Here is a 25659-nt window from a genome sequence, read left to right on the forward strand (position 1 = left end):
TTTTTAGACCATCACCCCTCATCCCCATCAGTCTTACCTGTCGCCCAACACTCTGCTGCTCTCAGCCCTCTGTGGGGGTTTAGCATGTGTTAACATGACAGATTGAGCCCCAGTGGGAACCTTAATTGCATCATTTCATGGATGCGAGTCAGTGCTGTGGTCGGGAGAGTAAACAAGCTCTGAATCCAGGAGCCGAAAAATTGAGTAAGGAGAGGGGGGAGTGATGGAATGAAGAGTGGATGGAGGGATGAAGAGGAGGACAAGGATGAATTGCAGAGCTGATGTAAAGTAGAAAAGAGGAAATGCTTCAGGAAAGGGGAGATACAGTAAACAGAGATATGAACTGAAGGGGTGTGAAATACGAGAAAGTGGAGGTGTGACGACAGCAGGAGAAGAAAATCCCTCCGTTAATTAGAAAAGTTGACAAAAAGCAACAGTCTACATCCACTCAAACCTCCTCCGAGGTGGTCGCTGAGTGCGGTTTGTTGTGTTATGTGATAAGCTGAGAGGTTAGTGAGGTGGCGGAGGAGGGAGCGGCGAGCTGCTCGGAAAGTGTGTCTTCATTAGTAAGTGATCGGGGGCCGGGGAATATGAGATTTCAACTGCCTGAGTCGTGCGTTTCAGCAGTAGTACTCAGTGAGTAAACCCAGAGTAAACACATGAGGTCACACAATACACTGAGCAATTAGGACTGTGACAAAACCAGATACACAGCCGGGGGTTTGACATGCACCCACACACACACACACGCATCTACACACAGACACACACTTGCAATTCAATCGTAACCCTAAGCCCGAACCCTCCATGGCTTTTAACCTTTTAATGGTGTTTTTCACTCAGCAGTTCTTTTAATTTTTAATGAACCCAACTGGGACTTTGAAGGATCTTTAGAAACCACAACCCCTAACCTTAACCATTACAACAAAATGACTAACCCGTACCTAATTCTAACCCCTAACCCTAAACCGAAAGCACCTATTAACCCTCAAGTTGCCCTTTGAATAGGTGAGGACGGACCAAAATGTCTACTCTCCATTTGGTTGATATTCAAAACACACACACAAACTTGTACTTCCATCTTTGTGAGGAGCCTCACTGATGTAATGCACTCCCTCATCTCTTACCCCAACCCTAAAACCAAGTCTTAATCCTCAAACAGCCCTTTGAAGGGTTCACAAAGATATAAGTACAAGTATACACACACACACACACACACACACACACACAGAGAGAGACACACTAAAGCAACCACCAAATGTTTACACAGTCCAGATCCAATATTCTCACATAAATCAATATGTTGGAACGTGGGGGGGCACAGTTCATATTCACCATCACAGGAGAGCGTTGCCAGTGTGGACAAACACAGAAGTTAATGCACCAGATTAATCAAAGTTGCTCCCCAGCCACGATCCAGCCCTGACAAGACATCATGACCTCATGTGTTAACACGTGACATCAAATGCACAGCGCGCAGTTTACAGTGATTTCCACTGAGCTGTGGTATTGTGGCGAAGCCGTAATGTACAATTAGATCACAGTGGAAACAGTTGTTCATGGTGCACGGAGAGTCAAACGAGACCCGAAGGGATGTCGCAGTCACCGTGAACATCGGCAGACGTTTCCAGCGAGCTGCCGTGGGTCGACATGGGTGGTATCAGAGGAATCAAATCATTTGAGTCAACAGTTAGAATAATGGGTCATAATGTGGGTTTGATAAAGGAGGAGTGAGAGACAATAGGAGGACGGGTGGTGGCTGTGGAGGGGGTGTCAAATAAAACACACTGGAACATGGTGGTCCACATTTGAAATACAATAATTCTACCAGCTTTATTCAAAGATCCAGACTTTTTCATGCAAATCCAAAATATTTATTTACTACTCATGAAAAACAGAAAACGTAGTAACCAGTCAGAACTTTCAAGATTTTGTATATGCCTGGATAAAATGATGTTTGTTTTCTTTTAAACCACTGTACTGTAACCCTACATAAATACTGTAGTTTGTACTCATGAACATCAAGTTATTTAAGATTCAGTTATTGTGCACTCTAGAAGAATTTTACTGTCCTGCACAAGTAGCTCCACGCTTGATAATCTTACGCTGCAACACGTTTTGAATCTGAAGATGATTTAAAATAGTCGAACAAAGTTGAAGCAAAAATTACAAAGGATAATTGTTACTGTTTTTGGCCTTGATTCGCATTAGTTTCATTGACTCAGTTCATCGCTGAGATCTTGGAAAGCAGCAACACTGACGTCCGTTTACAACCATTTATCTGAACATTTGGCAGAAATGAAAAGTCTCAACTCTACAGGGAAGCAATCAAAAAACTCCTTATCCTTAACAATCATATTCGTGAACATGAAATCAGATTTAATTAAATGATACTAAAAGCCTTCACGGGAAAAGTTTGGTTTTGTTTGGTTGAAGTTGTGGCAGAGAACAGTGTTGTCATTAATGTATGAGCACAGTAACAGTGAGAAGTATCTTTGAATAGAAATGGAGCCACTGACTGTGAAGCAAGAAACTGATTGAACTGAATATGCTTAATAAGTAGAATTGTAGAATTAGCAAGTTACTGTATGAATTAATCAATAGCCCTCATTCTGGGCAGATTGTGGACATCTGTGATATCACTAAAATAACTGGTGCATGTAACACTTATCAGTTCGATGTACTCTATGAAAAATAACACATTTAAATTCATTTTCTCTCTTTTTATTTTTAATATAGAAAATTGAACTGATAAGCATCACACAGACCTTAGACGAAATAATCTGCAGCTGGACAAAAGGTAAAGAAATGTCAAGTATAATCGTGAGAGAAAACTTTTGCAGGGAAGCTCTGTAGTTGCAAAAATAAAGTATTTCAGTAAGTATTAAAAGACAGAACAGTAATAATAATAATAATAATAAGGAAAAATGACAGAATAGAATAAAATGTGTCATTACAAAAAATAATACAATCATAAATTTAGAATACTCAGTACGTAGACATAGCAGTAACAAATAAATACGTGATATTCAGTTTAGGACGTACATATTACAGACGAGACAACAGGAACAGAAGTGAAGATCAATGAATTGTTCACTTTGTTCTGGATGAGAATAAGAAGAATGACGTCTCCTCTTAATCACGAGGCTATTGTTTTGTTTTTGCTCTGCTCTCCTCCTGTTACCCTATAAGTATTGCTTGTGCTGCCTCTCTCACTCATGTATACAATATTATAGCATGCACTTCCAGCCATCTCAGTCCTACAAATATTTGGTATACAGGCTCCTCATGTTTATTCAAAGTACTGGGTTACACTGTTTGGGAAAGATAGCCAGACAAGGGCCCTTTGGGAAGGAAAAAGAAAACTATTCCGAATGAAAAGTAATGATTCATGCCACAGATAGTGTATAAACTCAAATATACTCTGGACTCGCTGCACTATTGGACAGTTCCACTTTATGCAATTTTGATTGGATCAGAACACTGCATAGACAACTAAGTATTGCATTACTTTAAATATGGCACTGTGTGCACTTGTGTGTGTGTGTGTGTGAGAGAGTGGAGTGAGGTGGGTGGTCTCCACTCGCTATCATTATACAACACAAAGCCTCATTGGTATTTGAGAAGGAAATTAATATTGCCATCAGCAGTGGCTCTTGCGTGTGTGTGTGTGCGCCTCCATGCATGAACTTGTTTGCGTACTTCCGCAAAACAAAGTGGAGAATTTCCACTTGGGAGGAGGAATTTTTTAGCATTTCAAACTTTGAGCGATGCCATGACGCTGCATGACGACATAGCAGCCATCACCGGCTGTCAATCGGCAGGCAGCTTTTTCCATTCAGGCTGCAGCAAAGGGGAAAATCCTGGGAATGTAGCCACATTGGCCCTAGTTTAACTTTTTACCTGGCTGGAGGAAAAAAAAACATCAGTGGAAATGTTGCAGCTGATTTACCAGAGATGAGACAATTCCCTGTATGGAGCCACGACTCAAATATGACTCCGCCTTTACATTCAAATACCATTCTGATTGAAGATTTAAGTAAAATATTAGTTGGTGCTTTTGTTTTCTTTAGTATTTAGTATACATACCGTAGTCTGAATATAAAGACGGACCATACGCCCGACTTCCTTCCTAAATAGTCAAATATTCCGTATAAGAACACTACCATTTTGCTGCAATCACGTCATTTCAAGCCAGAGTCTGTACAGCCGCTGTAGCGAGGTCCCTCTGACACACGCTCGACCAATCGTGAGTCAGTCCCAGCTGTCAATCATGATGTTTCACCCTGGCATGACTAATTAAAACCAAACTTACTGGAAACATTAACAGTTCAACAAACATCAGTGTGATGAGAACTGCTTAAAATGACAGATATCATCTTCACGAAAATGTATTCCGCGTAAATTTTTGACTCTTTAGTAAAGTTAATCAGGTCTGCTAACATGGAGGAGACAGGGTTTATGACCTATGCAGCAGCCAGCCACTAGGGGGCAATCGAGACACTTTTGGGGAGCGGACATGTCATCCATCTTTATATAAAGCCTGTTTATCAAAACTTTAAAAAGGTGTGCTGCCCCCAAGTGGCCAACAAAATGGAATCACGAACATCTGCGATACAAATGACAACTGGATTGTAATTTTATTTTCTATATTTTCTACAGAAAATGAGGTCTTCGACACTATATTGCTAGAAAACTCTTAGGAAATTAAGGAATAAAAAACCATGAATATTTACAAACAACACTATTAAAACCAAAACAAAAGAGACAGGTATTTCAGACATGCTATAAATTTTAATAGACATATTGATATTTCTGAAGAGAAAGTTATCCCTAGTTTTATTTACAATACAGGAATACAAAAATTGTCACATACAGTACAATGTAAAAACAACATAGAGAACTTAAATAATTATTTTATTTGTGTAACTACTTAAATAATGAAAATGGTTATTCTATTCACACCACGCCGTCTCAGCAGCTACAATGCAACTTTCACATTAAGTGCTAAAAAAATGATAATTTTCCATTTTACAGCATGAATTCCATTTTGACTCATTTCGACCAGGTATAATTTTATTTCAGCAACAAAAATAAGGCAGGAGATGAACAACAAATACATCTTTTATGGACAATGAGCGTCAATTAATTATGATACTTGGAAACTGTTTTTCAAATAAAAGTTGGGGAAGAAGCAGAATCATAAGTATTTGCCTTCAAACCAATAACTGCAATAACTGATGGTTCTGTGAAGTATTTTAAAGGAATTTGAAATGGCAAAAGATCAAATGTAAAGTTGGTAATAAGATCTGTTATGAGTCTAGGTGAACATGGGCATGCATGTGTTTGTGCTGCATGTGAATGGCTCTGAATGAATTTAATTAAATCATTAACACATTGATGTGGGTCCAGACAATCCCAGTCTTTGTTTAACTGTTTTCTGAGTGAAACGTTCAATCTTGACTTTCAGGCTTATCTCCATTAGACAGAGCCTCAGGTAAGTTTGAAATCTGCTCTGCACAGATAAGATCTGACTCTGAGCTGCTCCCACAATGACTTGGTGGCCTGACAGAATCTTTGAACGTCTCACAACAAAGACACGTTTCTGACAGTTGTTATAAAATCATGTGTCAAGAGGAAAGAATTAGATGGACTCAGTCAACTGCTGTGAAGTACTCTAGGCAGGCACAGACATGCATTACTTTCATATTGGAATAAAACAAATAGAAAGAATTATATCCTCACGTGTCTTTCTTATTGAGAAGCTGCATATGTATAAGTACAAAATGAAATGACATGAACTGACAAGCTTAGTGTAAAACTGCTTTCTATAAACACCATTCTCTCCCATATATTATTACGCTTAAAAAAATAAACCCTCCTCTATGATAACAATAGTAATGCTATAGTTTTTTGCAATGCTAAGTAGTACTTAGGTAAGCTCTATTGGAAATATACATCACTGCTCTATCTCTTCCCTTTGTAGTTTTGAGTCCGGGTTCAGTTTCAGTGTGTGATACTATGAAAGGAGTTTGTTGAACCATACCTGTTCTAGTGTGTGTCTGTGTGTGTGTGACTGTGTGTGTGACTGTGTGTGTGTGTGTGTGTGTGTGTGTGTGTGTGTGTGTGTGTGTGTGTGTGAGACACTGTGTGTGTGTGTGTCTGTGTGTGAAACTACTCTCATTGCTCGTTTAATAAATGTTTAAATTCATTTTGAATAATAAAGTTAATAAAACAAAAATGAATACAGTGCATGGGAGCTAATAACTCCATTCAGATTGTATGAAACTGGCGTTGACAAAGTACAATGTTCTCACTCAGTCGTTCCTATTCCTGCATTAGGTAACAGTCCTCTGTTGTAGATCTATTCTGTACATTGATAGCAAAAGAGTGTTGCAAAACAAAGTATACACACAGTATACTGTTATAGCTTTTTATGACAATGTGCCCGCAAACTAAATACAACATCAAAAGTGAGACAACATGGTTTATCCCTCTTGTGTTAGTGCCTTTAGAATAGTTGAGCATGGTGGGCTCTGACCCATGATTCTCAGAGACTTCTCAGCTTTTTACAGCTGAAGCTGTGGTTCCTCCAAAGTCTGTGTTTTGTGTGTACACATCTATTTTGCAGGCTTTTGAAGGGACCAAGAACACAAATTGGATCTTGAGCCACACCACTCCTCCTGAACAATCAACTGTCTCCACTGAAATGCCTCCATTTTTGTGGGGGCTCTTAAGTAAGGCAACAGACAGCCCCTGAAAAGATCCAAAGTCTTGGGTTAAAACGGTCTATTCCCGTGGAGGTTCTGTTCCTGTGGAGTCGGCCGCGTGCGGACGTTTGCTGAACGAGAGAGGAAATATATTAGTGGAACTTCCATAACTTGGCCATGCTTGTCAATCATCTCGCTGCTGTCTGCAGGTCTGTCTAAAATGTGAACACGGCTTGGATGCCAGGCCTGGTGCTCAAGAGCAAGTAGCTTATAGGTGAAAAGAGGAAGAGTTTGGTTTGGTGATGTGGATGAAAAGAAGTCTGACGGGATCCTGTGTGTATTTGTATGTTATGTATACATGCCTGTGTGGGTGTGAGGGAGGTTAAGAGGCCATATTAAGGACACCCCGTTAGAGTCTGCTGGTGGTGGTAGGTAGATTTGTGTCAACTTGAGGATGACGGCAGGGAGCACCCCCCCCCTGCACACCCCTATACGATATAGCTGGTCAGATCTAGGAGGTACGAAGTCATGTCAATGATGTGGTCCAGTATACCGTCTTTCTCCTGGTCGTTGGGCATACCCCGCTCACTCTTCTCACACTGGGCTCCAGAGTAGCCGCTCTTACACAGGCACTTGCTGGGCTCCATACACACTCCTCCATTACGGCAGGCTGGTTCACATTTGGCTACATCACAGGGAGGGAAAAGAGGAAAACAGAGGTGACTCAAAGTCAAATAGGAAAAGTTGAGAAGCGTTCAGAAGTCCCAAAAGGTCAAGTAGGTTTTTGAGGACTTAGAGGAAATACTGTGGCAGACCTTCTGTGCATGTTGTGTATTATTAACCTCATTAACACATTTGTAAAAGAACACATGGACGTTTGTCCCCAAGATACAATTGAAGGTACTCACCAACTCGGCAGAAGGGACCCTCCCAGCCGGGGCTGCAGCAGCACTTGCCAGTCGGAGTGCAGTGTCCATTCTTACAGTGTCTGGAACAAGCTGTCATCAGCAGCTCTGGAGGCTCCACCTGACGCTGGCACTCCTTAGGGGCATGAGGTCTGCAAGAGTTGTTAAAAAGAAGGAGGTAAAGTAACAAATTACACATTCTGGGTCAGGGCTTAATTTCACATTCCCGCTTAAGATTTTTCAATTAAGTCACATCCTTATTAATAAAATAACATAATAAACATATGCTCATTTTAGGATCTTGTTTCACCAACAGAATTACATTTATGTTTAGTGAAGATATAATATTTCCCTCAGATGAGAAGATCCCATGTTGTGAATCTTACAAGTTGTCACATATGTGCAGAAATAGCAAAGACCAGCAATGAGTATAAGCCCATAAGATTGGGACCGAGTAGATGTGTTCTGAGATGAGTTCTGCTGAGACCATGAGGTCATCAGGTGGGAATGACAGATATAACTGGGTGTCATCTGCATAGTAGTGGTATGAGAAGCCGCGTGAGTGGTTAATTAGCTTAAATAAGTGTTGTACATTGGAAAGAGAAGGGGCCCTCGCATCCAGCCTTGGGGTACCCCTCTAGAGGAGGGGATGGAATAAGGACATTTTTACTTGCCAAAAAACATTGCACTTTGCCCAAGATGCCCCTACTTGAGAATACAGATACCGGGATGCTGAACGGTATCAAAAGCTGCTGATAGGTCCAGCAAGATAAGAACTGAGGAGTGAGCTGCCACAGATAACAGCTGTTTCAGTGGAGTGGGTGCTCTAAAAGCCCCAATGACATGGATCAAGGGGGACTTTTCATGAAAGAGATTCTGAGACCTGTTTGACAACTGCCCTCGATACCCTTAGATAAGAAGTAACAAGACCAGTCGATCATTCTCAACTTGAGCTGTGTCAAGTGAAGGCTGAGTGTTTCAGAGAACTGGCTACTGATGGGGCATCTTTTCAGTCAAAAAGGAAGCAAAGGTACTAGTGGAGATGTTCTTGTCTGAAGTAGGATTCATTAACATTTTAAAGGCGTAAAAAAAAGGGTAAAATCTCAGATGATATGCAAGGATTCATATCAGCAGCAATTTTTTCAGAATGTATGTGTTATTTTTAAATATTATGAGTGGGATTTATTTTGAATGACAAATAATACTTAGACATACGTTTTTAAATCTTTGCAGCAAGTTAAGATGTGCTTATATCTTTATAAAGTGTAGATTTTCTTCCAAGATGTGGTAAATTCATAGCATTTCAATTGTGAATCTATTTTCACTTTTCACTCATGCTTTCCTAATTTCACCCTACTTGAAGAACAAAACACAGCATAAGGTTAACACAGGGCTCCCACAGATATAAACATGATTTGGAAAATGCAGACTCACACACATCTCCAGTCCATGTGCGTAAAGTCTGAACACCACAGAGACATATTGTGATCTTTCCATATTAAGACAAACATGCAGACACGCACGGCAGCAAATGGGCTGAAACAGAATCATTTCATATCACGCTCTACAAATCTGGAAATAATACTGCGGGTGCGTAATCAAGTTCAAATGTGAAGCATTTGTTACCGCCTGTTGCCCATCGGCCACACACACATTTGTCTGGTTGTGTGTTTGCGGAAGAGAGAGAAGAAATATAGATTTGTATAGCGAAATAATTTGTTGTACTGACATAAAAGGCCAATGAGGCATTTGCTGAACACAAAATCTTTCACACAGGCACAGAGTGGAGTCCTGTAGACTGATACTGGTATGATGACTGAGAGGCAGTGAGGTTAATTACTGTATGTACGTAATGCTTAGTCCATGGGAGTACGGGCCTCAATGCTCCCCTTTGCAGAACAAATGGTCAATCAGTAGGAGAAACCAAAACCAGGTGGAGGTTACATTCTCCAACCAGGGCTGAAATCAGCGATGTCTTTCATGAGCTGTATTACGTGAGTGTGAAATCACTCTTCTCTCGGTCTCACCTGTTCTGACCTTTACAAGTACAGTACATATTATCTGTGTTCTACCTACTGTACAGATTTGACTATGTGGAAAGATTCAGATTCCAGCTTCCAGTTAAGAATCTGTCAATGAGAGTAACTACAACGTGTAATGACGACTGCATTTATTTAACTGCATGAGTGTTCACTTCCCAGTTTGATAAATGTGTTGCGAGGGTTCTGACAGACACACTGACTGATGGCAGTGACAATACTGTGACTGTGTGCGTTTAAGTTGCTTTAATTTTGGAGGATGGAGGGTGGGTGGTGTGGGTGGTGTGGGGGGTGTCGATTCCCATGCTCCCATCAGCACCCAACTCCAGACTCCATCCACACTGGCTTTTGTTGTTCCAGGCTGCATGTAGTTAAAAAAGAGCGAAGGAGGGAAGCAAACAGAAAGAGAGGGAGAGAGAGAAAGAGTAAGAGTCCCTGGAGGATTGGGGGGGTCTGTAGCTAACACTGTTAATAGTAGGCAGGGGTCAGCAGTGCTACTAAACAGTTTGTACGACTGCCAGGGTGGCTGTGAAAACAGCACCTGCTGGTAGCGCCACTTGACAAAGGCAGCTGGGTCAACAGCCACTGTGGGAATTCATCAACTTTGGGAGGGGTGGTGTATGTGTGAGAGCAAGGGAGTGGGAGAAGGGCGACAGTGCTCACACACGAGGAAGTTACACTCACAGAGAGCGAGATGACGATGACGAGAAAATGTCTGATAAATACAGTGCAAATCAAGAGATAGTTCAAATGAAAATGAAGCGTAAAGCAAGTAAAGCATGTGAGTTCAGGAATGACTGCAAACCTGAGACAGAGAAATAGGAAGACTGCTGCGTGTTAAGAACATCATTCTGTCCTGACATCAGCTAAACATTAACAGATCTTAACACATCCATTCAGGTCTGTGCCGTCAGAGCAGTGTGGATACTCTACCTCAAATTTGTTCCTGATTGTTTGATTATTATGTTTGTCTCTGTGTGTGTGTGTGTGTGTGTGTGTGTGTGTGTTTAGCTTGTTGGCTCACAGGGGCTATTTGATTGACACGAGGTATATGTGAGAAAAGGGCTGTGGAGTGGTGTACATTGTGCACACTAACAATGGCTTAATCAAACGGCCCAGTGTGGTCTCTTTTGCTGTTTTGTCATCTGACTCCATTGTTTGGGGGCTTCTTTTGTAGCTTCATTCCCTGTTTTAATTGTGCAAGAAATTTACTGTGTATTGTAGGAGCCAGGGCTATTCAGTGGGACTGGCAAGCAGCTTTGTCAAGGGGAGGACCACAGCAGAGATGTAGGAAGATTTAGGAGGGATAGGAAAATAAAGAAAAGGCTTCTTTTTTTTTCCTGCGGCGTGCTGGGAGCTAACATACCACACGCTCACAGATGTGCATGTTCGCGTGTACCCACCACCCACACAGTAAGACACAGAGAGGCACACATACAGATAAATATATCCACAAGTGAGCACCCGCAGTCTCCTTTTCCTGCAGCTCCAATGACTTGTGACTTCCAAGGCTAATGCAGTTCATAAAAAAAAAGGTCCCAGGACCTTATATGAAGTTCAGAGTCTTATTAAGGTCTCAGCTCGCTGTAATTCAATAGGTCCAGCTTGCAGCTGACGAAACCTGAACGTGTGAAAAGTCTGTCATGATACAGCTTCTCTTCTGTTGAGAAGAGCTGTAACAAACAGAAAAGCAAATTGCATTTCACACCAGAAATCAGCCGGAGGTTTGGCTCTATACATAAAGCTACTGCCAAGGACTAACACTCAGCGCAAGACAGATTCTGTCCATGCATGGATGGAGGGCAACATGTGCCTTTAGACTTATTTTATAAACATGTAACTTTATTACATGGCTCCCATGGTGTATTATTTATCCACAGAGGGACTGAAACAAATCCCTGTCTTGTGCTGCATCATCATGTCATTGTTTGTTAGTATGTTTCTTCTCTCAAAAAGAAAAGAATCTTTCTTGCATTATTTGTTCCTGGCATAAATATAATGCTCTCACTGTATAAATAATTATGTTAGTAAATGCAGACTCAGTGGGAATGAATAGCGGCCAAACTTGCCAATGAATACCTGCCTGCAATATTTGAGCAATCAAGCTGGATTTTTACTCAGTTTGAGGGCTACTGCTTCGTTCAATTACTGTTGAGGGCTCATGAAGGAAGAAGGGGAAACAAAACAAGCACAATCTACATATTTACATATTTTACACGTATAATATTAAGATTATTTTGATTTTTTTAATGATTTTTTATGTTTTATGTACTTTAAACAAATTTCTTTTGCATTCAATAAGACAGTCACTCTTAAGATTTGAAATGATTGAGAACTTAAACTTTTCAACCTTAGTCTGAACCTTTAAACACATCTTCAGTTCATCATATAGATGTAATATGAGTTGAGATATTTCTATCCCACTGCTGTACCACACACTGTCTCGCTTTCTCTTTTTGCTCCTACGCCCTCACACCACACACATTCAGCATGTTTCAAAATGCATGGTGGCCTATTTATTATTGGAGGGGTACTCCAACTGACAAACAAATACCTAGAAATGAAGTCATCTGGTCAGGACATGTTTACACAAACACTGCTGAAGGATTTTATGGCTGATGTTTCCCTGTTAGCCTCTACCGCTCTCCCCCACAGTTCCTCTTCTATGTTCCCAAACACAGTTGATCAAAACACAGCGCTCGATGCTATACTTGACCACAAAAACCACCATACTCTAAAACAAACTTCTTTCTGAGAAAGCTGTAGGGTCCAGATGTCTCGGCAGTATGGAAGAATAAGAAGGGGAGGACCACCAGACTTGATAACGTGCTGAGGTCAGACACGTTAGCTACCCCATTTACTCTCCCCTGTCACCCCCTCTCCGTCCTCCCTGTAACAAGATCCTAATAACGAAGCCAGAATGTATTAGGAGTCAAGAATCCAACACCACAGGGTCCACACAGACTAAACAAGTCCAGCTGATGGTGGAAAGAATTGTTCTTCAGGAGAAATGCATCCAACAGCCATGCCAGAAAACATAAATTTGGAGTGAGCCACCAGGGCCCCTTTGAAACATCTGTGGTGTAATTAATTGTGTTAATGCCTGGGTGGCACTGTCGTCACCCAGGAATAATCAGTTGTGGATTTGTTTTTATTATTATTCAGAGGTATGCAAATTCGCTCTCTCTGAGTCTGTTTCTCTTTCATTATCTGCCTCTCTCAATAAAATCTGATCGTGCCTGAAGATATATTATTCATTTGGGACTTTTCCTGTACATCTATTGAGTTCAAAGTTGGGCATGACCCACACAATGACCTGAGCAGATGGTCCTAACCCTGCGGGATCTCACTCTGTCAACTTCCTACCATAATTCTGATCAGAAGATATGAATATGGGGGGGTGGAGCATTAAATCTAAGAAGCGATTGGTTTCAATTACAAAGTCTGCTTATGTTTGCAGTGATTTCTTTATTGCCAAAGTCATTTATCAAAAAGAAAAGCTTATACATCCCTCCTGTGTCATGTGGGATGAATTCATGCCCCGTCTGCATATTTCAGGTCTTAAGTGACAAATGTTTTTTGCATGTACTTGGTTTTGCACAAACAGTTTATAGATCCATCATTATGGGAAGGGTTTCTATAACTGTGGCGCATATGGTATGTATTATGACACAGACACACACATTTGAATCCTCCTGCACACATTCCAGTTGTTTAACATCAACTAATTAAGCATTAGACTGCACGGAAATGGTCTGGATTGCACCACTCAGAGACTAACTGCAGCGTTGTTGAACACCATTCACACGATGACGAATAAAATGTGCACTGCATTATAAGTATGAACATGTGCATATGTTTCGACATGTGCTTAAGGTGGAGGTCTCTTTGCTTGACAACAGGTGCCTTTGTATTTCCCTTACTCTCAGCAGAATAAACCCTGCTGTCGAATGCTCTGAAAATAACCAGCAGCCAAAAGTTACCAAAATGAACATTAGCAGCATTTGTTTTGGCCAAAGCAGGTGGCGATGTGATGACTTGTTAAAGGGCAGAGAGGTTCTGGTCACAGTGATATGTTAAATGTGTGGGGAGGGGTCATGTGTGAGCAGCGAAGACTTCAGGATAAAATCCAGAAAGAAAATATGTTACTGTTCTGAAAAGTTATTAATGATGGATCCAGGGCTCCTTGATTGTCAGATCTTTGTATACTGTATAGCTGCTTTCAGACCAGCACTGAACTCTGGATTGTCTCCTGAAATTATCCAGAGGGGCTTTATGCGAGAACACAAATGTCCTAGTCAGTTGCTGCAGACATTCTCCAGAGTTTCTCCAGCCAGTTCCATAGTAAAAGCTCATAATTATCTAGAGGATTCACTGCAAGTGCGTGGGCGTGTGGATAACAACGGAAGCAATAACAAAGGAAAACAAAAACAATAATACAAATATAATAGGATGAAAAAGAGATGTCATACACAAAGAAAATGCAGACAAATATGTTGACTTGGAAAGACAAAGAGATTTGAGAACTTTTACATACTTAAGAAGAAAAACAACACAAAGTTGTATTTATTTTACTGTACCTTTTGGGATCCACTAGCTTGTAGAGTTTCCCACTATGTGACTGTGCCATGCTTTTACTGCTTGCCAGTATGTAGACTTCACCTGAGAAAGAATAACAGACGGGTCACAAAATCCCTCTGCAAGATTTGCATAGCATTCTTTATAACGAGACAAATAATTCCTGGTGATTAACTTCATGCTTAAGGTCACAAATAAGTGCAATAACACTTCAACATCAATTTAGTTAATGTGTGAGAATGAGAAAAAAAGACAGGGCTCAGGATACAAAGATGTGAGGAGAACCGTAAGAAGCGACCGAGCTAAAGCTTCTGCAATGCCGCACTTGCCAAAGGACTTGAAGAAAGAGTTTAATGGGACAATTGGATACTCATGACTGGGAACCAGGCAGATAATTTAATGAGTAACAAGCCTGCGAGAAAATTCCTTAAGAGGACAAATTGTAAGCATGTGTCTGTGGGGCCCGTACTTTGGGACACACTCCTTCCCACCCCCTCCACGATTCTTGCACCAGTCGCAAATAATGATCAATTGCAGGAATAATAATAAAAAATAATAACTCCAAGACGTGGCAGACACTGTGATTAAACATTTCTGATGGCTTTGTCAGTGATCCACATCATGTGTTCATTGTAATCAGAAACACCAGGGCTGACAGTTAATAATTCTGTCAGTGTCTGGTGGGGGTCAAACTGACAAAATGTTGTGTATCATATTAACCCGCTCACCTCAGCTCACCCTATCTTATCTTATTGCTGCAGCCTCCAGGTAAACAGTAACACATCTCTCCTCCCCTGCAAAACACTGCCTTGTAGGTGGCCCAATACAAGAAGTTGGTCTTTGCAGTATTATTGCTATCTTATGGAAATGACAATTAATCCCTAAGGAAGTTTATACTATTTAATAACCTGTTGGAGGTGCGACAAAGGTCAATCAGGTACTGGTCTCTGTGTTGTTCTGAATGTCTGTTCAATTTTCTTAGATCTACAATCATGTTTCTATCACATACATATTAAATTACCACCTCGAAAAGTTTTGATGTCCACTGTTTTGTCATTTGAAGTCAAAAAGGGAAAGATTGAGATTTCAGGAAGAGAGTGAAAACTAAAAATTGGAGTAACTGTGTAAATTTCTTATCATTGCCACACTGACCCTGTTCGTCCTCTCCGAAACCCAAGATGTGTCCCACAAGCATTGAGCCACAGGAGCCAGCTGAGCCCAGACACAAAGCTTTTTCCTGCCACTGTTCACCACTTGCTGATGTTGACATAGACTTCTGGAGGATCCGCAAGTTACTGTGGGAAAACAAAACACACAGAGCCATTGTGATGTCAGTAAATCTCATGTGCACATACTGTATCATATGTCCTGTAAATGACAGGCAAAATTCTCTTTGAGTTAAGATCTGGAAACAACAGCAACTTTTTACTTTTCGTAAGATAGTTCATTGTCCCATCTTTCTTTTCCACCTAATCTCTTACATGGTGTTATTTAAGACCTCTGCCTTCAGTTTCAAAACAAACATAACGCTGGAGCAAAGGACACAATTTTCGGAGTGGGAGGGGAAGTACACATCAAGTACACATTGAGGTCTCGGAAGATTTCACAACATACAACATCAGTTACATTTTGAATCAGTGCTGATTCAATAGTCAACCCTGTTCTTACCCATTTTTATCTCCAAACACATAACTGCCGTACAGTCTCCTTGACTGGCAGCCTCTGTAGATGAAGCCTCCCACAGGTGACGCCCCCCCACTGGACTGCAGGTCATAGACAGAGGGCTCATTTTCTGAGGGACAAGGATGTAAAGGTTTGATTAGCTGCTTCTTATTATCCCTCTGCTTGTTGTGAGTGCACACATCACCAGACTTATCATAGAATATTCCATCTCACTGAGACAGAATGTATTTATTACAATATTCATCAAGCAAAATCATAATATTATGATTATGACTTATTTACGTAAATGCTTTTAACAATTCATGTCTAGAGCAAATGTAGTTGTGTTTCTGTGGGAACCTAAAAAATTAATAAAAGTTCAACATAATGGTCGTGTGGTTCTTATTAGAGACACTCACTTCTGCGAGAACAAAGAAAAAAGTGTAAATCTTGTTTTTAATGGCACAGGAACTCACAAGCGTGATGTTGAGGCCACGTGGCACATTTTTTTTATTACAATAGTCTTGGCAGGGGGAAATATGAATGGAGTTTCGCTGCTTTTAAAACTTTATGATCCAAGGCTTGGTGTTCTCATTCTTCAACTGAAATCACTTTGGAGTTTGGGTGAATGGCTAAATCAAGGACGTTGCCAAGTGAGAGGTGGTCTGTGACAAGAACCAGCACATTGAATGGGAGTGAGAGATTCGTTTCTGTTGCCAAATCAACTCTCATTTTAGAAAAGATAACTAATCAACCCAGTGTAATTTGGAACAAATCGCAGCAATTTGTTTTCTTTATAGGCGAGGCATTGTCAAGGCACTGGTGTTATTGATTATTTTCTCAATGTGGGAAGAATTGGGCCCCTCTCAGCTGTGTTTTCAACAATGGGAAACCATCATCTAGACAGTGACTGTTGTAGACAGATTTAAATCTTACTTGTGGACAAATCCTCACATTCTCTTGGCAAATCTGATCTCCACAAGGGGGGAATTGTACTAGATCACATCATTTTCACATTTAAACTTTACTGTCTCTGCACTCAACCCAGTGCATTTTGTGAACTCGCTGCCAAAACACCATGTTCTCACAAAACGAGAGACATTTGTAAAGACATGTCAATTTTAGCAGAATAAATGCAAAAAGTTACCCAAGAGGTTAATAGATCACCATTTCTTTCTCAAGATGTAATACCGGCAAACAAAACTCAGAAGATTGCACTCAGATGTTTTTATCATGAATTGTATTAACAATGCAAACATAATTCACTCTTTCCAAACTTGTCAATACAATTATAACTCACCATAATCTTTCCCCTTAGTAATCTCCAGTATTCTTCCTGATGTTGTGTTTTTGCCACTGGCATCTGTACAGAGGATTAGGAGACTGCCGTTGTCTGTCTGAAGACGATCCACTGCACACCTGCAGTACAACACATTAGATATTACTACAGGGACAACATCAACTAACTAAGTATGACATTTACATAAGTGAGTTATGAAATTCTTTCCAGCGACTGATTTTTCAATTGACAAAAAAAGGCAAACGTTTGAATCAGTTGTTGTAGCTGAGTTTTGAAGAGTGCATCTTTTTTCCCCAGGAACATCTGTTTAAGTCTTCAAGTTTGGCATCACTCACCTGCCTGGGTCATGTAATCCATGGGCAAAGATTTCAGGTGGCTGGTTGGTGCTGTTGAAGTATGGGTTGTTCCTCGGTATTGAATACGGTGACGTACAACAGTCTGTGTCCACATCTACCCTGAGGACGGACCCTGTGAAATCACTGTATTCAAACACACAAACAAAGAAAAAAAACCTTCACGATGGTACGAGCTAGAAAATAATTCAATTTTGGGATTAAAAAAAACACTCCAGAATTCATACATAATTGTTTGATATGGAATCTCACCTTAGTCCATCCATTTCCTCCATGTCATCCAGGGTGATCATGCCATCTCCCAGGATGATGTGCAAGAGACCATCAGGGCCAAACAGCAGTTGGCCCCCTAGGTGCTTCCTATGCAGCTCTGCTACTTCCATTAGCACCCGGACTGTCCTGGTGTCCACTTGGTTTGGGTTTTTCCTGAGAAAAAAAAACCACTGTCATCACGCTAAGAAAATTATGGTTGCTATGTAGCATGTGACAGTGAGCCCAAAACTGCCGCTCCATTGGGAGAAAGGTCCCTGAAGAAATGTGATGGTTTGAACTATGTAGGACTAGACATGTTTTCTCACATGAGCACATACTTAAAATACTCAAATAATTGTGTTGGTGGGAAAAGGCTGACATGACACGCCGAAGGAATATCCAACATTAAATGAGAGACATTTAGTCTGAATCTAATGTGATACCTCATTAAGGAAAAGTGTGTGTGGGTGAAACTCTGAAGAGGTTTCAAAATGTTGCACAATTCCTGGTGCAATGTGTAGATCTGGCTTCACGATATCAGCAGCAAATATTACATGATGTGTTATTTTGGTTACTCCTGTAATTTTTAAAAAGCTGTTTGCCAAAGGAAAAAAAAATATATTTAACTACCATCAAATACTTTAACTGTCATTTCTCTATTGGAACCTCAAATTATGGACTGCAGTCACAAAGACTGCATGCCAAGACTATAATTTAAGATTAGATAATTAAGTCAAACATACAATTGTGATTATGCAAATTAAAATTCAACACTTAAACACGTTCGTGGGAAAAGATTGTTTTCTTAATCACAGGTCATTGTGAAGGGTGTGTGAAGCATCAAGACAGCAAAAGGCAAAATACTGCTGTCATCAGGCTGTGTGTTGCAAATGAACGGCAATCACGTATTCAGCACAACTGTGAGAGTCAGCTCGCTGGGACGTTTGACCTACATTCTAAATCCCCATAAGACGAAAATTGTTTTCATTGCATTTTTAGAAAAAATTACTCTGTGTGCCGCTGAAGCTTTTATATTTTCTGGGATGAACCTGGTTCCTGGTAAAATCTGCATCTAATGAATGTTGTTAGTTTAAATAGTCAATAATGTCAATCCCTCTAGGATTATGTGATCAGAGAGATGTATCTCACTTGCATGAGTTTTTACCTTTTTGAACATTTCACTATTCAGGAATGAGACGATAAATGAAAACGTGCTGGCAGTGGAAGTTTATGTGCCCTTTCAGACATTTAGACACAGACACAGACACACACACACACACACACACACACACACACACACACACACACACACACACACACACTTCTCCCATTACCTTGAAACGGTGTATTCAACCACACGGAGAATGTGGTCGTGTGGTCCAATGGCCCAGCGCTCTTGGTTGGTGGTGTAGGAGACGTAGAGCTTGCCATTCTTCTTGTAATTGGGGTGGAATACCAGGCTTAGCAGGCCCCTTTCATCTCCGCCCTGCAGTCAGATGAGAAACACAAAAGATCCAGGAGTTAATTATGTCCCTCCTCGGCTTCTGCTCGCCTGTGTGTGGGGTTGGAATCGCCCCCCTCGGCCATCTTCATCATCACCAAGACCACTACATGCAATCCCTTACACACCCACCACCCCCCTACCCACTTTAATTCTTCAACCTCTCTAATCCCTTTTTTTATTTATCCATCACATTCCCTTTCACACCCCTGCTATTCTCTCATTCTTTCTTTTTCTACCATCGCCTGTTTCACTTCACACCTTCACCAGCCTCCTTGAATATACCATTACCAACCATTTAAAAGCATTTGACTCTGGGTAGAGCTGCACCTCCTCTACAAACCATCTTCCCTCCTGCCTGGTTATGTGCGCTTGTCCTCAGGGTCGGGGGCCCCTGTGACGCCCAAGCCCTCCCGGTGGCCTCCATTGTGCAGTGATTTGTGTGTGTAATCTTTGGGGGATATCCGTGAATGCTACGCTGAGTGGCTGAAAGAATTTATTAGCTCACTCACAGTTCATAGAGAGCACAAAAGTGCAGAGTACTTCAGTCCATGCTTTTTGCTCCCCTGTCCCCTCGCTCTTTCCCGGTTTACACAAAATCCATGCAAAATTGGAGGCTTGGGTGGGGGTGGGGGAATGGAGTAAAAGAGGAAAAAAGAAAACCTAAACAAGGAAGAAGCTGCCAACTCCCACTGTCTTGGCAACATGTTTAGAAAACATCTAAATTGCTTGTGTAATATGTAAACCTTTGTCTCACCCCGGAGGCAGCTTCATCACTTGTCACCACCCTGGTGGTCCTCCTATCATAGTTAGCTGTAATAATCAGCTATTGCATTTCATTCCCTAGGCAAGCGCACCATGCCGGCCCTTTATTTATGTTGTACGCTGCCTCACTATTTATTCTTGACAAATAATAAATCGAATGCCAGGTTCAGGTGTGAAGAATGTTTAGAAAGTGGTTCCTGTATGCAAGTGTGTTCTTCCAAATACACTTGATTCTTTTTTACTTTCACAAAGTAGTAAAACAACAAAAGTGAGCATCATGCAGATAAGTTATATTACTTGGGACACATCTCGTCAAATGACTCAGCTTTCTAGAACAACTCTTGGTCTGAAATAGAGTGGCAGGCGGCGGATAGGTGTCGTCCACATCACAGGGCAAGCAACATACATCGTGCACTGGATCTTGCAGTTCTGCTTGGGCTGCATTAGCCCCGGCCCTGTCAAACACAGCAGTGACACAGGCCACATGCGAATGCAAAAGAGATGACTCTTTGCAAAGGAATGCACTGGAAGTACCAATGAGCAACAACAGGGGCCCACATGATAAGCCACAGGGGTTCAATAAATCTGACTTTAAAATGAAATGTTGTGAAAGTTGACAAATAAATCTCCACCCCAAAAGGCAGAGAATTTATGAGCGCTACTTAATGTCAGATCATTGAAGTCAAATAAAAAAAGGAGTTATGTGGGAGTGAATGCAGAATATTATCCAGCTGCACGTTAGTTGGGAGCAAAGGTGAATGGGAACTTTCATCATGGAAAGAGAAATCCTTCACCTCACCTGCAAAATGCTGGATCCACATGTTGGAATCAAGGGAATGCAGTGACCCACATCCCCAAAATAAAGTCACCACAGGGAATGGGTCAAAAACCACAAATCCAAAGAGGCTTAGATGCAGAGCCAAAGGGGGGACCACCAGGATACACGCAGTTAAATGGGCTGAAATATTAGCTCTCTTGCTAATGACCAGCTCCTTCAGGAGAATGCAAACAGCAGAGCTGGCACCATCAGAAACAAACGCTGCATCCGAGAGCTTTACACTGCAGAGCTAATCCAAGGAGATACCCTGATTAAAAAAGACAAAGTGCCAAACTGATTATGGTAAAACTGCTGCCAAAGCTGCAGTAGGTAAGATTAGCTTGGCACAGCCCAGAGACTAATAAACAAGCTTGTTTAGAGAATGCACAAAGTACAGGTTTCTCAGATTGTCAGTTGAGAAATTAATTTAAAGGATGCAGTTAGATAAGTACAACATATGCATCATATTTGCATCATTAAATATATTTTTATGAACAGTATATAAGCATGAAGATGAGGGAAAATTTAGAAGATGGCTGCTATATTTAAGCTTCATCTCATATCTCTCAGACTTATATGTGGGCTTTATATATACATGTTTCTGGTTATAGTGCCTGCCATATTCAAACCTTTATCAAACTATACAGGTCACTCTGCTGAGTTGTAAATAACATCCCCTCCATTTCCCCCTAAAAACATATTTTTTTATGACCACTATCATTCTCCCACAACTGGGCAAGGGTTTTCTGATTGAATCTCTCATGGGGTATTATCTCTTCATTTTTCACAAACACCTGCCTCTGCATTCCTCTTTTCCCTCCAATTCTGCTCTCTGTGGGGCTCCGGCTTTGGCACTGTCAAAGTGTTGGCGTCACTCCACAGAGAAAGCTGGGAGAGTGAGGTTGCGGGGATGAGGAGCTGTTGTTATCTCACATCTCACGGTGCTTTACATGAAATGCTGACCCTGTGTGAGTGGCTGAGGCGGCGACACACAACAACGCTGTGATTTCCAATTCCGCGGGGGCAGTTGTCTTTGAGTCTTGGTGTCGCCGCATGTGTTGGCCCATGCATTGTTACCCTGAACCTTTTGATCCTTCCTCGCTCATGGCTCGTGGGCATGACTCCATCAAAAGACATTCCACACGAGTTGATTGGAGCACAACAATGTCTACGCCCTTCACCTGAAGCATGTACGCTCTCACAATTAAACGTCCTTTGAGACCCCTCCCCCTGTTAATACATAAAACCTACTGCAAATACAAAGGGGTACAAATAATACAAAATTGCTCTAACCAATAATAATGTGATATGATCCATTGTCTGAACTGATCGATTCACAATATGAATATTATTGCAATATCTGTAAAGTATGTGTAGAAATGAAGATGCTATCAATCACATTGATCATAAACTTTCTTTTGTTTGCTGTGTCTCCTTTTTGGCTAATTGATTACACTCAAAATGCAATAAAAAAAACTAATGTCTTTTATGTTACTGTGTGAGCCAGATGGTTAGAGCATCACAGTGGAGAGACATAAATTAGTCAGTCATTATTATCGATTATTTACACCATATTATCTGAATTGATCTGTATGATATCAATTCAAGAATTTTTTTAATTGCATGGTTATCATCGGTACCTACTTATCTAACACCCTTAATCTGAGGCATAGAAAGTTCTTGGAGAGATGTAAAGTGTCAGTAAGCACTTCAGATGTCGTGAGTAGACATCCCACTGTCTGAAGATAATGATGAGATCAACATGAGTGTGACCCCACCCCAGCTTCTCTGCAGAGTAAATAGTGAAGATGAGTAAGGCTACTTATTTTTAGTCTGGATGGGAGCAGCCCGGACTCCCTGATGACACTGACATTGCAGAGCAGCAGACTGAGAGAATAACATGCTTTGAGTTATTTCTTTTAACAGTTGCTATTTTTTGGAGCCCCCCCCCACTCACTACTGTTACACAGGCTAATACATGTTAGTGCTTCCAGATGTCTTCATTTATAAATGCCACTGTCACTGTCACACATACGACCCTTGAGCGTCTTTACTGAAACTGTATAGTGCAGGATAACGTCAGCAGAGGATGCAGCTTAGTTTCAAAGTTTACAAAAAACACTATATGCCACAGAATATAGAGGGTAAGAGAAAGGTAAGGTGTGTTGTGTTTATGTTCAAATGTTTGTAATTTACATCTTTATATAAATCTTGTATGTTGGAAGCTTATCTCTCAAACAAAACATGTACCTAAGGAGATTGTGACAAGTGGAGTGTGAATGGTGTGAAAAATACTGAAATAATATAGATAGATATGTGTATGAATTGTGACTGTGTGCGTGTGTGGTGGTGGTAGTGGTGTGGTGGGGACTGGAGTACTGAGATTGAATTTCAGGAGAACACCCACAGCGCAGTTTGGAGCCCACAACACCGCAGCACAGCATTGTTTCTGTGCAGTTCAGCTTAATTGGCACCGGGGGAATCCGTGGAAGGAGGGGGGACAGAAGAGCAGGAGGAAACACAGAACATTACAATCAAAGCATGTGCATGGGGCCGATGATAGACCTGTTATCTGCCCTGTCTCCTGGGTGCCTGGGTTCCTCTCTCTGTATAAAGGCAGCTCCATCCTGTTGATGCTGCCAGTAAACACCTCAGCCCTCCCCTGGTTCCGTCTACCCCGTGTGGCTGGGAGCCCGTTCTGGCAGCCAACATCTCAGAATAGGACTCCTGGGGCCTGCGGGGGATTGAGCCACGTCTAATTGTCGTGACGTTTTTATCCAAAACCCTATTGGATTGAATGATGATAAGAAAGCTGAACAGAGTAGGGAGAGCAGCATCCTGCGAGGAGCAGCTGCATACTCAAATGCTGTGCTCTGTTTGACTTCTTGTAAGCAAAGGATCTTGTCAGTGGAGGAGCAGGAGGCATGCGTGATGGATAAACTTCCTGTCTGGAAGTGTGCCTCCTAAACGTCCCAGCTTCCCCATCTCCATGTGCAATCAAAACAATTAGTGAACAATTTTCAAAATTCTAAATCTGAGATTCAGTTGTGATTTTGGATTAAAAAAATAAATAAAATATCAGTTCAAATTACAGCAGAGGTTCCACTGTCTTTGCAAGTGAGATATCCAGAGAGATGTTATGGAGTTACAGTATATAACTCCATATTGCAAAGTCTTCCACTACTTCCAATGTCATAAAGGAAATATTAAGATAAGAGCAAAAGCCACACCATAGCACATCATTTGTTAAACACACATAATGTGTAATCCAAAAATCCAAAAAGCTTAAAAGATACTGTATAAATAAGAACGGATGTATTTCTTGATATCATCTTATTTTTCTAAGATAAGGTGCAAAACCAAATGAGGAAAATGCTACATCAACGATGCTATCTCCTCTCAGAAATGCATGTATATCTATGCAAATTACTGACCCCTCATATTAACAGCAAGAGAGAGCATAATCGCAAAAACCTGACAAAAAGTGAATCACTTGAGTCACTTCAAAATGTTGTGATTCAAACCCAAGAAACTGTCATTCCAGGGTATTGAGTTAGGCACAACTAATTAAAGTATTAAGTAAGTCACCATCGATATTAGAAAGCTTTAGGAACAATATGGGAGAGATTAAGAAAGCCGTTAACCCAGCTTGTGATAGTTAGCAGAAAATAAGCAGTGAGCACAATGTGTGCTGTACATACAGTTAATTAGCAGATAATAGCATAATGATTAGCTGCATTCAGATTTGATGAATGGCTGCTTGTTTGGTGCAATTACATAATTGAATGCTAATAGTGAGCAGGCACCGCTTTTAAGGGATTTTCTTGGCTGGAAATGTGCCTCACACGTTTACATAGGTGCAAACAGTCGCGCTGTAAAGACGAGGTTTGAGGCGCTACAAAATTACTTCCCTACTTTAGAAATGTTTCACAAAAATATTTCATACTCCCATCAGCCAGATTCCTTCCATTTTCTCTTTTTTTGTTTACATCTGTGCTCAATTCACATCCATATTATCATATTACAACTGTCATTCCTTCACTACTGTTAACAGGATTAAAGGCAGCCTCAGTCCTACCTTCAGACCGTTCTGCACCAGCTTGTGGAGGTCCAGGAAGGGCTCTTTGATTAGCTCAAGGTCATGGTTGAGTATCCTGACAGTTCCCTCCCTCTCCAGGACAAAGAGTCGCTGAGATCCGTCCCCACAGTGCACCACGGACACCGGCTGCCGCAGACCGCTCAACACCTCCTGGGCACAGTAGCAGTTGTGTTTGTGTTTCCTGGGTAACAAGAAAGATACAGAAGATCAGAGACTGATTGGCGGAGAAGACAAGGGTGAAGCTGTATTTGAAGGAAGCCGAAAAAAGAACTGGCTATATGTTTAACTTGGATTTTTTCATGGCATTCATAATAATTTTCTTTTGACAGAAATCTAATAAAACCAAAAAGTGCATTAACACTCCCTCTATGTGCTGCGCAAAGAGCACATGAACATTTAAGCTCTGCACCCAAGTTAACAGGGATACACACACTGGGCATGTGCGTGCCTGTGTAAACAGGAAGCAGATTATCTATTCTGCAGGTGGTTGCCAGTTACAGAAAATACTATGAACAAGAACAATAGTAAAAAGTAAGGATTTGGATTTTTTGGTCTAACCTCGAGGTGGAACTGTAGCGTCAACGCAGAATGCGAATATGGGTGACAGTGCCATCATTTCCAAACAACTTTATCTCTATCTTACTGCCGTCCATGCTACAATGCAGCCCTGGAGTTTCT

At 41.1% G+C, this 25659-nt stretch overlaps 1 protein-coding gene across 4 annotated transcripts in view; it reads right to left on the bottom strand.

The window, feature by feature from the left end:
* Window positions 1-4774: 4774 nt before the first annotated feature.
* hhip (hedgehog interacting protein) overlaps window positions 4775-25659 on the bottom strand; it is a 30248-nt gene continuing 9363 nt past the window's right edge. For 2 of the 4 annotated variants that reach the window (XM_020101324.2, XM_069529423.1), the window contains exons 4-14: window positions 24961-25162; window positions 19134-19285; window positions 17800-17973; window positions 17530-17673; window positions 17195-17313; window positions 15901-16024; window positions 15385-15527; window positions 14235-14316; window positions 7619-7767; window positions 7264-7395; window positions 4775-6841 (exon numbers count right to left, since the gene is read on the bottom strand). In XM_020101324.2, the coding sequence (XP_019956883.1) occupies window positions 6780-6841; window positions 7264-7395; window positions 7619-7767; window positions 14235-14316; window positions 15385-15527; window positions 15901-16024; window positions 17195-17313; window positions 17530-17673; window positions 17800-17973; window positions 19134-19285; window positions 24961-25162 (1483 nt within the window). In that variant the 3' untranslated portion in view covers window positions 4775-6779. Of the gene's footprint in view, window positions 6842-7066; window positions 7396-7618; window positions 7768-14234; window positions 14317-15384; window positions 15528-15900; window positions 16025-17194; window positions 17314-17529; window positions 17674-17799; window positions 17974-19133; window positions 19286-24960; window positions 25163-25659 lie in introns of those variants that run through there. The other 2 variants (XM_020101323.2, XM_020101325.2) reach the window with 1 other exon arrangement.

This window comes from Paralichthys olivaceus, chromosome 8, assembly GCF_024713975.1.
Source record: "Paralichthys olivaceus isolate ysfri-2021 chromosome 8, ASM2471397v2, whole genome shotgun sequence".
Taxonomy (NCBI): Eukaryota; Metazoa; Chordata; class Actinopteri; order Pleuronectiformes; family Paralichthyidae; genus Paralichthys; species Paralichthys olivaceus.